We start from the raw sequence: 15,841 nt of genomic DNA on the forward strand, positions 1-15,841 counted from the left end.
AAACCCTATATGAAAAAAAAATCCATCTCATTTTGATAGGATGTACATGAATTTCTGTTGGAAATGCGCGTTCCCGAGAATGCAACGCGAGCAGTTTTCGCCGCGCGCAGGATGGCTCACGTGGGTGTCTTTAGCCAATCGGGACATTTCTGCGACACGCGCGCAACATAACTGAGGAAGTGGGTGTTTTATTTTTGTATTAGCAAACTAAGCTTTCCCACATCTACGAACGATTTAAAAGTAATCCAAATAACAATGTCCACTGGTCTTGAGTCGTCACACGTACCAGTACTTGGGAAATATGACAGCTTACATCAACAAGGTAAACGATTTTACATCCGAAATGGTTATATCTGAAAGTAAACGTGCTAGTTGTGGAAGGCTACCGTAAACGTCTTTGCGACTGGACTTCTGTTGCTTTTCGTCCGCAGTTCTCGCCTCCGTCCCTTTGTGTGACATTACAGACGAGGATCTGACACAGAACCCTCAGTTTTGTAAACTACTGGCCACCTTGTCACAACATGTGGACCGAACCGGGCTGACTGTACCTTTGAAATCAGAGCTGGACAAGGTACCAGCAGACACTACTCACAACTCATTCACGCTATTTTGAATGACTGCTTTCTGCAAAGATTTCTGTGAGGCTTTGTGATGCTTGCAGGCTGAGCAGAAGCTGCAGAACCAGAGGCGCCAGTGGCTGCGTTCTGAGAGCCTCCACAAGTGTCTGCAGGAGATGTTACAAGATCACTGCATCAGAAAGCACCACACCACCGTCTCCCCGGAACAAAACATGGTACGTTCCTCCCTCCCTCCCTACTGCACAAACTGCTGGCAGTGGGTCGAGACCAGATATAGCCTTTTTGAGGTTGTTTTTGCATATTCCTGCTCCATAAATCTGCAATGAGATCAAACTTTCCTTATTGTAGAAAGAAAATCCTAATGATACTCTTTCATTGTTGCGTATAGTTTTATGACACAATACAAAAGTCCATGCTGGTGTCCCAATGCATCAGACAGCTGGATCCCAGTAGCACTACCGACCAAGATCAGCCATCAATTTTGGGTCTGAATCCCCAACAGGTCATGGAGTTCATGCCATCAGAAAAGGTGAATAATAAAAAGAATGAAAGAAAATGTCATTTATTTTAGTCAGTAGTCAGAGATATTTAGGAACTTTGCAGATTTTCTGGTTCAATATCACAAGGATGAACATTTTTACCCCCTCTCAATAACTATTTATATCAGAATTCTCAAAGAATGAAACAAGCTCTTCCCAGAGAGTTGGAGAAGCATCTGAAGAAAAAGTGCTTTGGTCTTCTCTCTTACTATCAGCCTGAATGTGGTAAAGTATCTAATTCTTCCATCCTGTGTAACTTAAATCCGACCACCCTGAGATGACATCATTGGACCCTGGTTGTCGCTTTGTTATCCTTTCTAGAGAGCGAGAGCGATGGTCTGAAGAATACCAAGCTGTCTCACCTATCAGCCCAGCTCGATAAAGACAAGAAAAGAGCTGAAAGTCTGAAAGAAGTGTGTCGGGAAAACACAGTTCTCCTGCAGAGACAGACCCGGCTCTACCTCGGTGTAGGAAAACTTTATTTCAACTACATGTTTGTAACATGCATGTAAACGCTCTAATGTTCTTCATTAAAATCAGCATTGATATGAATTCCAGACCTAATTTATTCTGCTTTCCTTCTGGTCTGCTTGTGTTCAGGAGCTGATTAAGTGCATCCAACTTCTCCAGTCTGTCATCTTGGATCACAGACTGAAGACCCAAACCGATTTGGACAGGAATAAATTGGACTATTTTGAGGGAAAATGCCAATTAGTATTGCAAAAGATCAAGTAAGGCATTCTCCTTTTTCCCATTCCTCCTATATACAGCACACATTCATATTTGCTTGTTTTAAAGAACAGAGATGGTGGAAATTCAGCTGGAGACGTACACGCCCGAGGCGATATCTGCTCATAGAAAAATAAGGCAGGATATACTTTGTTTATTGGCCTTATATCATCCACATGGTTTAATTTTGTGTCTCAGATGCCTTACATTAGCCATGTTATAGTTAATATGTACCTTGAGTTCACTTTGCCTAGCGTTTTTCCTAAAATCAACACTTTTTTTTCTCCTTTCAGAGAGAAGCTGAATGCTGAGTTAAAGGCCTGTCAGGCAGAGAAGCAGTCCGTTGAGTCAAAACTGTCGTCATTTGAGATTTTGGGTAAAGAGTTTGAGGCCCTGGCAGAGGAGTACTGCAGACTGCGACGAGAGATAGAAATGAAAAAATGGGCTCTGAAGGAGTTCGCTCACTATAGTAACAAGCAAAACTGAAAAATGCAGAACATGTTGCGACTTTTAACGGTGGCACATTGTAGCATACAATTTACAATATATTTGATTCTCTGCTGCAATCCATTTTAGATGGTTGGGTAGTCAATGCTTTATTAAAATGTAGACATTTCATTTCACCTGCCATAAGATGAAGCCCTTGTTAAAAGCATATTCTTTGTAATAATACTTTTCCATAAATTTGGTCGTGAAGGAAATTATTAAAGCATTATCAACCCACAATGTCGTCATCATTCTTTGGAGGAATGTTCAATGTTTTATCCCATCTAATGGTCTAATCACTTGCATTTAAATAATAATCTTTCGCCGCTTTAACTTTGGTTGGGATCCTCACATGTATGTTGCTAGATCTCAGCAACTAAAAAACTTGTTGCTACATCTATAAAAATTAATGTGATGCATTTGAAGTGAAAAACAACCAGTCAAACCTACGCTCCTGATTTTCGCTGGGGGAAAAAGCGGCAATTTTTCCTACAATTCGCTCCATGAGTCACAAGGTGGCGCTGCACGTCAGATCTTTAACGGTTCTCCATTCAAGCAATATAAGATTTATACCTTCAATATTCACCTTCAGAGGCATTTTAAACAAAAAAAAAAAGCCACATGGCCGATTGTTTTTATGGTTGTGAAGCCATATGGGTATTTGTTTTTGGTTTTTTGACGACCATGGATTCGTCACAACGTCGAAGCCACCGCGGAGAAACGGAAGTGATTGACACTTATTATCTTGACTCATTAAACCCTCTTCGGTTTCCGCAGCGTAGAAGACACGGAAGTGACTTCGACTGAATCATCTCGCCCCGCCAATCTCTCTCTGGTCTCCTCTCCTCACCATCATCATTGCCATCATCACCAGCAGCGGCGGCGGCGGCGGCGGCGGCCCCGCCTCACGACGCGCAACTGCAGAGCTCGCGCACAACGCACATCTGGCTGTCACACAACAGCCGGCGCCGCGGCATGTTCGACGCACAGAGTGGATTTTAACCAGCGTGGCAGCATGTCGGAGGTGCGGAAATTCACCAAGAGGTTGAGCAAACCCGGGACGGCCGCGGAGGTCCGGCAGAGCGTGTCGGAGGCTGTGAAGACCACTGTGGACCTTGTGGTGAGTGGGGCTCGCAACGCTGCGGTCTTTTTTTTTTTTTTTTTGAGCTAACGTGGAAAATGTAAGTTAGCCTGCTAACTCCCCTCACTTCCTTTCCGGGGTGGTGGTGGTGTGTGTATTTCTCCTCACCCCCCTTCCAACTGTGCGTCTTCCATCAACCCAATCGAATTCCACCGCATTGTTCTTCCACTTATCTCTAATTGTATCGGGGCGCCATCGCTGTAGAACATATTTATGGAATTATTGTTGGCATTTGAAAAAAAAAAAATCTACTATGACTTTGTGCGCGGGGACAGATGGGTTTTACTACTGGTGGGGCTCCTTTTGTGTGCTGGGGGATGAGGAGCTGTGCCAGTTGGACAGCTGCAAGCATGGTTCCTCTGACCCTTCAGTGTCCGAGGCTCTGTTTCTCCCAGAAATGGCCACGTTGTGCATTCAAACCTCAATGAACGACATAATTAACTAGTGAATTAATTATAATCCACTAGTTAATTATCCTTAGATACAGGGGCAGTAAAGACCAGACTGCACTGATAAAGGATTAGGTGATGAATAACATTGAGAATCCTGCTGATCCAGCTTTGGTGAGGTGATGAATAACATTGAGAATCCTGCTGATCCAGGTTTGGTGAGGTTTGTTTTTTAAAGAAGTGCCTGTGTGTGTGTCCGACCTTTACGCACCGACATGATAAACATTTGTCCTCAAACCTGTGCCGCAGCACCAACGATCCACACACGTTCACCTGCTCGTTCGGATGGGGGGGTCGAACTTTCCTCCTGTCTTGTGACTGTCACCTCGAGGAGGAACATGATGCGAAGAGATCTGGGAAAGCGTGTCATGTGAGGTTTTGATTTTGTGGATGCGAGGAGGGGATCTGGGTGTTTCTCCATGGAGTTCACAAGAGATGTGTGTGTTTTGCGGGGTGGAAGGCTTTTGGCTCCTGCAGTGATGAAGCAAATGAACGACCCGCTAAGCCTAAAAGACAAGCCTGGTTTTGTTGCCTGGCCCGGTTTCTCTCACATGGGGGATTCCCTTGGGCGCGCTGTGACCCTACTTCCTCAGTGGCCGTGTAGCGACTCTTTCTCCTCTTAAATTCTTTTCTTCAAAACGTGCCGACGCTCGAGCGAGATTGTGTGTTTTCAAGCACAGCGCCGAAGTGAAACTTAGCGTTTGAAAAAAAAAAAAAAAAAGAAGGAAACGTAACAGTTCAGAAAATTTCTGCTACAGTGACTCAAACATCCGGAGAATGAGTTTTCATAAGAGGGCCTGTCAGCTGACGTACCAGCAATTACAATTCTTTTTTGTACAAGAATCGTCGAAGTTCTCGCCTTTATGGAAACCAGTCGAGCTGTTTATATTGTTAATGACTCCATCATACAGCGTCCCACAGTTCAAGCCTGTTTAAGGAGTTCCTCTTGTGTCTCGTTTATGAAAACCATGAAATGAAAGTGGGGACTCGTTTGCTTTGCATTGGCTCATCATCCATACGGCGTCTTGGTCTATGATCGTTTGTGGTATCTTACGGATTTCTTTCTTTCCTCGTTTGAGTGAAACCTCATTTGATGACAATCGGTGGGGGGGTGGGGGGGGGGAGTAGCTTAACTCAGAGAGTCCCTCCAGGGTGTCTTGGGTATTCTCCAGGACCTCCTCATTTGGGGGATGCCAAAATAACCTTGCCAGGAAAATGCCCAAACAATTTTATCTGCTTCCTCCTAAATACACTCAAATTTTGGCAGTTACAGCATTTGCCTGTGTAATAAAGCCCCTCCGGACAGTTTAAAGGTGGTGAAACCCACTCGGATCATTAAGACAAAGGGATCAAGAATGAAAAACAATATTTTAATTCCTGACCCACTCAGTTTTAGTCTTACATCCTCTGCGTAATTACTATATATTTACTCTTTCTCTCTCCTGTCCTATCTCCCCTTATTCTTGTCCTTTAACCCTCCTGCCATCACCGGAATGGTCCCCCAAAGATTTTTGAAGGATTTTGATTGTAACAGATGCGGTACAAATTCATGACTTGCACAGTTGACAAGAATTCGCCTCAAGCAGTTATTGGAACCTTGCTGACACCGTTAGAAGCCACCAATACACTCCAGAGCGGTGGAGCCTTCTGCCGCAGCCTTGTATTTGGTCATTTATTGAAGCAGCGTTGAGGTGTCCACCAGAACAAATAGTGACAGAACTAAAAACTGTGCAAGGGCAACTGTCACTGGGCTCTGTTTAGTCCTGTTACTGAGCTGATCTTGATGTTGTGAACGCAGCCTGGAACATTCAAAGGGGTCAGGCAGTTCGATCAAATGCACCCAGTTTGGTGTCCAGAGCGCCTTGCGTGACCCTCCAATGTCTGGAAGCGCGCGGTGGGTGTCAACACCGTCAAGGCCTAAAAAAAATCACATTTTGTCTTTCTTGTTCAGCGACCGAGCGGTCCGAAAGAAAAAGTGTGAGACAGTGTAGTGTGGTCACCTCGCGCAGTTCCAACCTGTTGTTTTACCACATCCTTTGTTGATTTTGGGGTTTTTTTCTCTGTGTTTCTCACTCACTGCTCATGATTCGGTCTAATTGTGGTGAAGCAGAACTTACTCCGCACTGTCCCCACCCCCCTCCTCGCGCACAGTCCCCGGTCGAACAGTTGCTTCTGAGTCGTCGCGCTGCGGTCACGCTCGTTCGCGCTCGTTCGCACATGACAGGAAGTGGAGCTGCTGGGTGCGGGGCGCCGACGTGCACACGGGTTCAATGCTTTCGACAGACTCATAGGTGTCAGGTTGAGCTGGTGACTTCCTGCTGGTTGTCCATTTCAAAACCTATCATTGTATCATTGTTGAGTGTCAGTTTGGGCACATGTACTCAGTTTGCTTTATGGGCTCATGTTCAGAGAACATAAAGAGTGATAACTTCAGGAGTGACTGGAGCCCTATATATAGATCAGAAAAGATGGGAGCATTCCCCCCCCCCCCCCGGTCCTGCTCAAGGTTTCCTTCTGTTAAAAGGGAGTTTCTCCTTGCCGCTGTTCTTTGTTTGGGTGTCAGGCTCTGGGCTTCTGTAAAGGGCCGAGGCGCTATCTTGCTTGTAACAGTGGCTATATTATAAGTAATAAATGTGAATTGAACTGAATTTTGCCCTCCCTCTATTTGTTTTTAAGAAATCTATCGCTGACCCTGCTATACCATCTGAGGATTTGGGGAGTAGTAGTAGTAGGGGAAGGTGCCAGAACACCTTCAGAGCACTGCAGAGGTACCCTTGAGCAAGGTACCGAACCCACAAATGCTCATATATGGCCCTGCAATGAACTGGCAACTCATCCAGAAGTGAGCCCCGTCTTCGAGCATTGTGGACCCTCCACGTGACCCCAAAAGGGATAAAGTGGTTAAGAAGATGAGATGAGACTAACACAACTATATTGAACTTAAATGTGAGGACTGTGTTGAACTGAAAGAAGAAAATATTGACTGAGTACAAAAATGGTTCAATCATCAAGCTAATACCAATAAATTAGCTCAGTTTGTCTCTGGATTGATCTCAAAAATGTCTCAAAAACTGTCTGTGTACATTGCTAAATCGCTGTTGATCAAAAAAACGGGATTAGCCGGATCGTCCAGCTGTCATACCTGTGTGGACCGTAGCATTCATTAACATGACTATAAACATTTCACATCTTCAGTAAATGTGGGAATGAACCGGGGGATGGGAAGCGCAAACCAATGTTGGCGGCTTCCTAGTGCGGTCACAGGCGCACCAGGGGAAAATATGATGACGCGGAACCACATGATACGTAGCGCCACTTTGTAGACAGGAGTTTCCTCTGTGTTTGCCATGTGTATCCTACAAAAGGGTCCAAAAGGGACCAAAAGGTTCGGTGTTGCCCAGCCTCAGCTTATTGACTAAGCTATTCATCCCTCCGCGTTGACTGCTGAGTTTGAGCTTAAAGCAGCACTTTCTTGGAATTAATTCTCAATCTTTCCAAGTGGTTTAGGTTTCCCACTTGTGATCACATGGTGGCCTAGTTATGTTGGCCTGTTATTCCTGTAAAGCTTATATTTTACTGTTTTTGTCCCATATCACTCACTTCTCTGTGAAACTGAAAACAGGAAATTTTAAAGTTCATCTTAGCTAGTCTGCTTTCTATTTTTGCATACACATAACTGAGTGTCTGACAACACTTTTTTGTTTCAGGACTGATTTGTTCCAACTTCTTTCCTTTTTTCCCCTCTCCCTTATCTTTCACGTTATTTTGAAAGAACAAGGATGTGTTTCCTCACGGACCCGTAGTGAAGGCACAGTCACCAAACCAGGAATTCAAAATATTTTCTCCTTCACAGGAACGAAAAGGTTTATCAGAATCTATCAGTATTTGAGGTCTTCTCCTTTTTTTCCCCTGCTCTCAGGAGCAGCCAAAGATCATTGAACCACTCGACTATGAGACCGAGGTGTTCCAGAGAAAGGCTCAGATCCACAATGACCCCCACCGAGACCTGCTGCTCTGCCCGTTGGACGACGTCTCGGTGAGTACGATCATCCGATCCAGCCGTGACTGTCCCAGAACATCTTTCACATGTGGATGGAGCTGCAGCCAAGGAAGTAGCCTACAATCCCACTGCTGACCTGCTATAAACCAATAAAAATGAGTCTGTTAGGGGTCAAAGACATAACCTACCATTACACTTTAGTGCGACTAGCTAAACTACAACGTGCTTTTGTGTGATTTTTGGACATGTGGTTGTGTTTGTGTGTGCGTCATCCCCGGGTGTGGACAGGAGTCGCAGATCTCCCGGCAGAGGAGGACAGTTGTTCCCTCGGTGCCTCAGGATGCAGAGAAGGAGGCGAGGAGTCTGTTTGCCAAAGAGGTACCGTCATAATTTAGCAGTCCCGTGTGTGTAATCTTTCCTCTGTGTTTTAGATGTCATGTCATGTAAATATGCAGCAAGATAAAACATGCTAATAAAAGGAGGTGATAAATGCAGGAAGTAGAGGACTTGGTTGGGTTTCAATGCTGGACCAGCGCTCTCTTCTGTTTTTGACTGTTTGTTGGTCCGCTGCCCCTGATTCCGCCCTCTGCTGACTTGTGTTTGACAGTGCATCAAGATGTACAACACCGACTGGCATGTGATCAACTACAAATACGAGGCTTACTCCGGGGATTTTCGCCTGTTGCCAAGGTAAAGAAGATTAGCGAAGCAATATTCGGACCGGTGGAAATGATAAACCCAGTTTGTGCATGTAGGAGTAAGGGTTTGAACGCAATCCAAACGAGATTTGGTCCGCTCGCATGGGTCTGGAATAAATCCCTCTCGTAATGGGGCGGATTGCTGCCAGCAGGTTCAGCCCAGTTGTTTAAATCATCCCAACTGTCTTCTGGTTATTTTTAAGCTGAGGTATGTCGGATTTCACCTCCTGTCGTCGAGGAGCCGCGATCCAACCGGGTTTTCTGACCTACCAGGTAGAGACCTCTTCTTACCTCAGTGAAAGCCGTGTTCTTCCTGGGAGGAGAGAAAACCTGGCTGGATTGCTGCCCTCGAGGACTGGGTTCCAAAAGTGACCCTGCTGACCCCTCCCACCTCCTTAAGCCCCATCTCCTACACTAACACTCCTCATGCACTAACACACCTCATACACCTCAGTGTACTGACCTTTCTGTGTGGGTACTGTACCCAGCATCCAGTTCGGAGCTATGAAAAACTTTTGAGTTAGTAGATGTTTAAAGAGTAATTTAGTATCATAACCACATTATTGGCTATAGCTGCATAGCCGCTATGGGCGACTTAGTAACGAATAACAGACGACTCTTAATTATTGTGCGTTTGAAATCTTTTCAGATCCCAAAGTCTCCTTAACTTGTAGTTTGCTTTTCAGCGAGAATTTGCTTTTTTTTTTCTCCAAGCCAAACAAGGAATTGGAATATGCTCCAAGGTTGTTGGTGTCCTCCGTTGCTTCTCAAACTTGGCGGACTTTAGACGCCTACAAGCCAAACACATGGGGAGGACAGAGTAGGACCCTTAACCAATCAGGAACCCTTGGAGCAGAATAGATTTCATTAGTCAAAGATGTCGGGGGGCTTTTAAAATGAAGAGACGGCCAGGGCGGTGTGTTCAATGACGTCTGTTTGTTTGCATTTCACAGCAAAGGCCTCAAAACGGACAAGCTGCCGACCCAAGTGTTTGAGATCGATGAAGACGCCAAAGATGAGGTGAGCAGGGCGGCCTTTGATCATTGCAGACGAGCGTTTCAGACTCACTCGTGCGCAGATTTCATCACAACCTGAGTTTGGATTGTTGCTCTGCAGATGCTCTCTGTAATGAATGTCATGTTGCTCCTGCTGGTAGTGACCTCTGGGGAGCAAATCCAGTAGACGGGCTCGTTCTATAAATAGCTCTAATCGATCCTCCTCCCCCAGACCAAGTCCGGATGCAGATAAACGAAGGAGTGAAAGCTTAATTGAAAGACTAATGCTGTTGTGCTGCCAGTGGTGGGAGGGTCTTTCTTGAAATGCCTCTCTTATTAATGCTGCATGATCATTTTCTGGATGTGAAAGGACAAGAACAGACTGTTTTGTTGTGGATGCAAGCAAGTTGCTGGAGGACAACGGCCAGCAAATTCGATTACAGGTTAAAGCTGGAGAGGAGGACGGAGACATGAGGTCAAAAGGTCACTTTTGGACAAATGGACCTGTGTCAGTCGGGCTGTTTTTGTCCCAACTAAGGACGGCAAACGCCCGATTAGCTTATGTCTTATAAGATACAAGATTGTCCCGTGGTCTGAAGTTGTGTTAACAGTCAGTTTGTCCAGATGATTTTAAATGTTAAACTTGTTCAATATTTATGACCAAAAATCTTCACGCGTGTCGGAAAAAGCCGGCGGCTCCCGAGTCAGGACGCTGTAAACTGTGACGTGGAAAGAAATGTAGCCAATCAAGAAGAGAGCTGAATAAGAACAGTCCCAAGACCCTCTCTGTGTTGCTTGTTGTGTTTTCCGGTTTTTGTTGTTTCTTCTTGGTTTGTGTTCCATCATTTGCGATTAGTGAGGTTTCTAGCACAGAGGAGCAGGTTCTAGATCGGCGGCGGGACCGAATCTCTATGCATGCTGTGTTGGGTTGAGATCATCGGCACACACCACACGCAGCATCAACTGATCAATGTCGCATTTTATTAAATTGCCGGTTTTAAAAAGCCTTTTGTGTGAACCCTAATTTCCACACTTCTCACCGCTTTTTTCTCCATTAGAAAAGGTACTTTAGAACTCCTGCTGCTGCTGGACAGTGGGTTGTGTCTTACTTTTGCTGCCGGTCTGATTGCTATAAGCTGGGAGGGAGGCAGCAGAAAACCACAAAAATCCTCATGATTAATTAATACAGTGTGTGACTAAATACTTCTGTTATTTCAACGTCAGCTGATTTTTTTTTTCACGTCGTCAGCATTGTAGTGCAGAACTTGCAACTTGGTTTAACCCCAGATTTCTCAACTTGTGTGACTTCATCCTACCTGTCAGGACTCGGCATCGCTGTGCTCGCAGAGAGGAGGCATCATGAAGCAGGGCTGGCTTCAGAAAGCTAACATCAACAGCAGCCTGTCCGTCTCCATGAGGGTGAGTCATCCCGGCGCTGTCATTCAATAGTCGTAAAAACGGAGCAGAGGAGATGTGCCGAAGCTGTGCAATACGTGACATCACTTCCTGCCACCGCGCACCATGTTAGCAGCTAACGCAGCAAATGGGAACGTTTCTCCATTGTGTCCATCATGGTTCTTGGATCCAGGCATCAAATTCTGCATCCCTCGTCAACCACTGACTTGTCGTCCACTGCTGTATATTGCAGGTCTTCAAAAGGAGGTACTTCTATTTGTCTCAGCTCCCCGATGGCTCGTACATCCTCAACTCCTACAAGGACGAAAAGAACTGCAAGGAAACCAAAGGATCCATCTACCTTGACTCCTGCATCGATGTTGTGCAGGTACGGGGGTTGGGGACACAGAGTTTGGCTCCCAGTTTGATTGATTTTAGGGGAGAAAAATCTCAGGCAAGTGCTAATTGGCGGCTCCTCATTTTGTGTGACTGGCTGGTTACTGACTCAGGTTTTAGGCAGGGGGCCAGGAGGCTTTCAGGCTGATGAAGCCATTTAGGCGATGACTCTCTGGAGAGCTCAGCGCAGTGTTTGTAAAGCAAAAGTATGAGTACGAGACCATAATGTCAAAGAGAACATTATCAATTCTGGTGCTCCGACCACACAGTGAAGCATCTGTTTCATCACCGAGCATAAGCTCCTTCTACCCACTCTCACTCATTTGCACAGTAAAGAAGTCAACATATGACCGTTTTCCCTCCCTCCAGTGCCCTAAAATGCGCCGTAATGGCTTCGAGCTGAAGATGCAAGACCGCTACAGCCACTTCCTGGTTGCAGATACAGACGCAGAGATGGAGGAGTGGGTGGCCACTCTGAAACAGGCTTTACAGGGCAGCACCGAGGCCGGCCAGGACAGGAGGAACGGCTCTGAAGCGTTGGACTGCGGCCTGGGTGAGTCAACCCCTCGATGACAGTTTGGCAGCGATAATAACATGTTTGGATGTATTCCCTGAGTTCTGCAGATTGTCCGGAGTCAGAGCTCTCCACGTGTGAGGACGTCCTAATGAGTTACATTTCTGGCAATACCTAGGAAACACAGCGGTTTAACATTACACCCATAATTACTGCTGGGAGGGCGGAGGAATTGCTACATTTGCTTCCTCCTTTGCGTCCGTTTATGTCGGTCCCTCCAGGAATGCACCAACGGTTAAAAGCGGTGTCCCTCTATGTGTTATTCCCTTTTATTATTGCAACTCTTTAATTTTCCAGACACCATAGGTGATAAATCCAGTGGATCCCTCTAGTTTAATCCCACAATTTCTCCCAGCAAAAAAGTATATTCACTAAATTCCTGCACTAAATCCAGAATTTAGTGGTATTCCCGCGCGTATCTGTGGGAAACACCTCAAAACCTCTCAGCATTCGGATGCGTCACAGCCAAATGAGGAGTTTTGCCACAACGACGCCAGAAAAGATGCGTCAACGCAAGCTAGCATCTGTGCAACCTGGTTTCCTCTCATAAACTGCGGCCTCTGCAGAATGTTCCAGTGAAACCCAATAGTCCTCAAGATTGGTTGCACATCTGCAATAAAGGAGGAGGGGGGTCTCACCTGTGAGTGTGGGGAATGGCTGCTTCCTAATAGCTGGCTGTTAAATATGCATTTAGCTTTGAGAGCCGCGATAAGGAAGCACCGTTGGACCACAACTTTACTGTCACCTTCCTGCGTCATGTGATCAATGTACTGTTCCATCAGATGACGACGCCGCCAGCCAGGGAAAAGGTGACAGCCTCCCGGAGAGCCTCGGGAGGAGCCTACACCCCGATCCTATGAAGGTATGAAGGATGGTCAGGGGGATATTTGACCGGAGGTTTGCTTTGGTGACACCGTTGAATTCCTTGTATCTGTAAGACTTTGTTATTAAGAAACATCTTGTCCGTGTATATTATCCTTTGTTACCGTGGTTCCTGTCTGAATAAGGCAAAGTCTTTGGGGCTTTTTTTTTCCTACACCAGTTCATTCCACAGGGTCTGCGCTGGTTTAATAAGCTTGTAAACCCCGAGCTACAGACAGACAACAAAGCCCTCTGTGCTGCCGTTTCACTCTGTTCTCGGCCTCTCCGGGACAGCGTCTCTCTCTTTCTCTCTGTAAAGGCTGCTCGGGGTATGTCTGCAGGCTGGAACAGGCTTGAGCAGTAGGGAGGGGAGGAGAAGCAGGAAGGGGAGAAGATTGATTATGAGCGTGACCTGGAGCCTTTGATTTGTTCTTCTCTATTACACACCATCGTCTTTTTTTTTTTTTTGTCCGCACCATCTGCGTTGGCGTCCTTTTACCTGCAGAGAAAAACACTTCAGGGCAGCTCAGCCAGCCTAGCGATGTCTGAGATGTTCCGTTTACGTTAAAATCAGTTCTTCTTCCCGTTGTTCCAAGCATTGACATGGCAATAAGAGTTAAATGCTAATGAGCTCAATGCTAAACAGAAAAGTTAAAAGTGAAAAGCAGCACGTGTGACAAAAAATAAGCAGTAGAACTTGACTGATGTGGTTTTCTTCGGTGGTGTTTGTGTCCTCAGTACGCCCGGGAGACAGACCAGCTGAATAAGATCAACAGGAATGAGGGCAGACAGAAGCTTTTCTCTCTGGATCCAGAAACCCAGGTGAGTTGATGGTTCATTTTTCGTTTGCCCTTGTTTCCCTTCGCTTTTCGCACTTCCTCCTTTCACCGAACCAGTCTCCATGCTCTGTCTTGTCTCTGTCCGCCGGCGCCAGAGGCTGGACTTTTCGGGCATCGAGCCAGACGTGAAGCCGTTCGAGGAGCGCTTCGGACGCCGCATCATGGTCAGCTGCCACGACCTCGCCTTCAGCCTCCAGGGGTGCGTCAGCGAGAAGGGCGATGGCGTCCTCACGAACGTACGTTAGCATCTATGTTCTGATTTTACTGCTAGCTGTGTCACCAGGCCATTAAAACATTATGCTCATCAATAATCCACCAGATAAATTAAAAAAAGAAGCCTTGGCAACGATTGTCACAAACACATTGGATGACCCAAAACTCGACCTTTTTTGGCTTCATATTTGACCTTATCTCATGAAGTCCCTTGGTAAAATATTGTGAACATCCTGTTGTGCTGATCAGGTGACAGTCATGTGACTGGGATAGGAAGAAACTCTGTTCAAAAATTATTGCATTTTTTTAAAAAAAAAACTTGTTTTTCAACAGCAAAGATATTGTTCAACACGTTTAACCGTTCTAGAGCTTCATTTAAAATGTCCATTTATCTTGTTTTGACTATATTTCTTACACAAATTGATATTAAAGACATTGATTAAAGTTAAAGGCAAATTCATATATCCAGCACAAATCTTTTGGGTTTTTAAAAAAAAGCATTTCAAATGTGATCCATTTAGTCTTCCATACACCTCTCAAAAATTTCCCTTGAGAATTTAAGGGTTAATATTTTGGCAAAAACCACTCAGTCCTATTTTTATGCTCCGCTGCGCTGCTCTCAATTATGTCCTTCCATAATTCATACCGGCCTCTCTCAGAGTTATGAGAGAACCCAGCTGAACATTTCAGCTTTCGGATGGCTTCATATTGCCGATTTAAAATTTCCATAAAACTGAGGTTTAAGTATAATTTAGGAAGTCTGTCTGTTGCGTATGAAAAGTGTCTTCAGGGCGTTATTAGTCAAGCGCTCCTGCTGACACGAGGCAGCAGATGGGAGAATGTGTGAATGCTGCTTTTGTGCTTTTACTGAATGTAATAAAACATTGAGTTGGACCTCCTCGTGCTGGTGAGTCGCCTCACTGTGGTTTTGATAGAGCGCGCTCTCCTGGAACAGGAAATCATTCATTGTTCTCAAATATGTGCCCACATCTGGGCTGCTGATCTAATATTTGTTTTCGATATTTAACTATGATCTTCTTCAGCGGAGATCAGAGATGCAGAGATGTAAGGGTCAGCTGTGCATCCTAGCTCTTGCATCACTTTTCCCTCTTCCCGAACTCCAGGTGGAACCGTTCTTCATCAGCCTGGCGCTCTTCGACGTCTCGAAGAGCTGCAAGATCTCAGCCGACTTCCACGTTGACCTCAACCCGCTGTGCGTCAGGGAGATGCTCACCGAAGCCCCGGGCCAGCTCTCCCCATCCTCAGATTCGGAGGGCGGAGGAGGCGTGGGAAGATTTAGGGAAGGCGGAGGAGGAGGGCTGGTGAATGGAGATTCGGGGAAAGGAAACGGCTTGCCGGCTCTTCAGAGGGTCTCGGAGTCTCTCCTCCACTTCCCCACGCAGGTAGACATCGCTTTTAGATCGATGGCCACCTGCCTGTCTCGCCGTTTAAAGATTATATAATTGTTAAATGGATAATTTCCTTTGTTCTGTCACTAATCTAAGAACTCTCACTTAAAAGAAGAAACCATCGAGTAAGGAAACCTTTTTCATCCGACTCATTTCCTTCCAGAGATGCTAAAAAATGAAGATGACTCACTTCTTTGCAGTTGAAAGAACCGAAATTTTAGGAGGCCCCTCTGTTTATGTCAGTGGAAGTGGAACTTTCTGTCGACACTGTAATTAAAAACGCAAACAGGAAGGAGGAACATAGACAATAGTCCGAGCATCAACCCTCAGTGCCACACGTTAGCCGCTTGGGTTGGGACCGTCCTCACGTGGCTCAGTGAAGTGAAAACCTGCCGACGCATTTGCAGTAGGCGGGGTTTATTATCTTGTCGATGTTAGGGAGATTCTGCTGACGTCGTCCCAGTTACCCCAATCACAAAACAAGTGTTTTGCCTATCAATCCCTTTTTAATTTCCGTTCCAGTGGAGCACTTCCAGATG

At 45.7% G+C, this 15,841-nt stretch overlaps 2 protein-coding genes across 5 annotated transcripts in view; both read left to right on the top strand.

Annotated features, from left to right (window-relative positions):
- The first annotated feature begins 60 nt into the window (after positions 1-60).
- On the top strand, positions 61-2,572 carry haus4 (HAUS augmin-like complex, subunit 4). The gene is made up of 9 exons (XM_057025941.1): positions 61-322; positions 432-571; positions 662-793; positions 967-1,107; positions 1,246-1,342; positions 1,439-1,584; positions 1,718-1,848; positions 1,916-1,984; positions 2,140-2,572. The coding sequence occupies exons 1-9, from the start codon at positions 256-258 to the stop codon at positions 2,330-2,332; spliced, it is 1,116 nt and encodes a 371-aa protein (XP_056881921.1). The 5' UTR covers positions 61-255; the 3' UTR covers positions 2,333-2,572.
- Positions 2,573-3,152: 580 nt separating this feature from the next.
- The window catches only part of dock11 (dedicator of cytokinesis 11), a 34,683-nt gene continuing 21,994 nt past the window's right edge, over positions 3,153-15,841 (top strand). For all 4 annotated transcript variants that reach the window (XM_057026320.1, XM_057026316.1, XM_057026317.1 and 1 more), the window contains exons 1-12: positions 3,153-3,452; positions 7,842-7,958; positions 8,211-8,300; positions 8,530-8,612; positions 9,574-9,640; positions 10,939-11,034; positions 11,264-11,398; positions 11,776-11,959; positions 12,763-12,842; positions 13,580-13,663; positions 13,776-13,916; positions 15,018-15,296. In XM_057026320.1, the coding sequence (XP_056882300.1) occupies positions 3,348-3,452; positions 7,842-7,958; positions 8,211-8,300; positions 8,530-8,612; positions 9,574-9,640; positions 10,939-11,034; positions 11,264-11,398; positions 11,776-11,959; positions 12,763-12,842; positions 13,580-13,663; positions 13,776-13,916; positions 15,018-15,296 (1,461 nt within the window). In that variant the 5' untranslated portion in view covers positions 3,153-3,347. The remainder of the gene's footprint in view (positions 3,453-7,841; positions 7,959-8,210; positions 8,301-8,529; positions 8,613-9,573; positions 9,641-10,938; positions 11,035-11,263; positions 11,399-11,775; positions 11,960-12,762; positions 12,843-13,579; positions 13,664-13,775; positions 13,917-15,017; positions 15,297-15,841) is intronic.

Source organism: Takifugu flavidus, chromosome 3 (genome assembly GCF_003711565.1).
Source record: "Takifugu flavidus isolate HTHZ2018 chromosome 3, ASM371156v2, whole genome shotgun sequence".
Lineage (NCBI taxonomy): Eukaryota > Metazoa > Chordata > Actinopteri > Tetraodontiformes > Tetraodontidae > Takifugu > Takifugu flavidus.

Coding starts and splice junctions, on each gene's coding strand:
- haus4 (XM_057025941.1), top strand. CDS start 256: ATGTCCACTGGTCTTGAGTCGTCACACGTACCAGTACTTGGGAAATAT. Junction 1,108..1,245: donor AGTTCATGCCATCAGAAAAG/GTGAATAATAAA, acceptor TATTTATATCAG/AATTCTCAAAGAATGAAACA. Junction 1,985..2,139: donor TCTGCTCATAGAAAAATAAG/GCAGGATATACT, acceptor TTCTCCTTTCAG/AGAGAAGCTGAATGCTGAGT.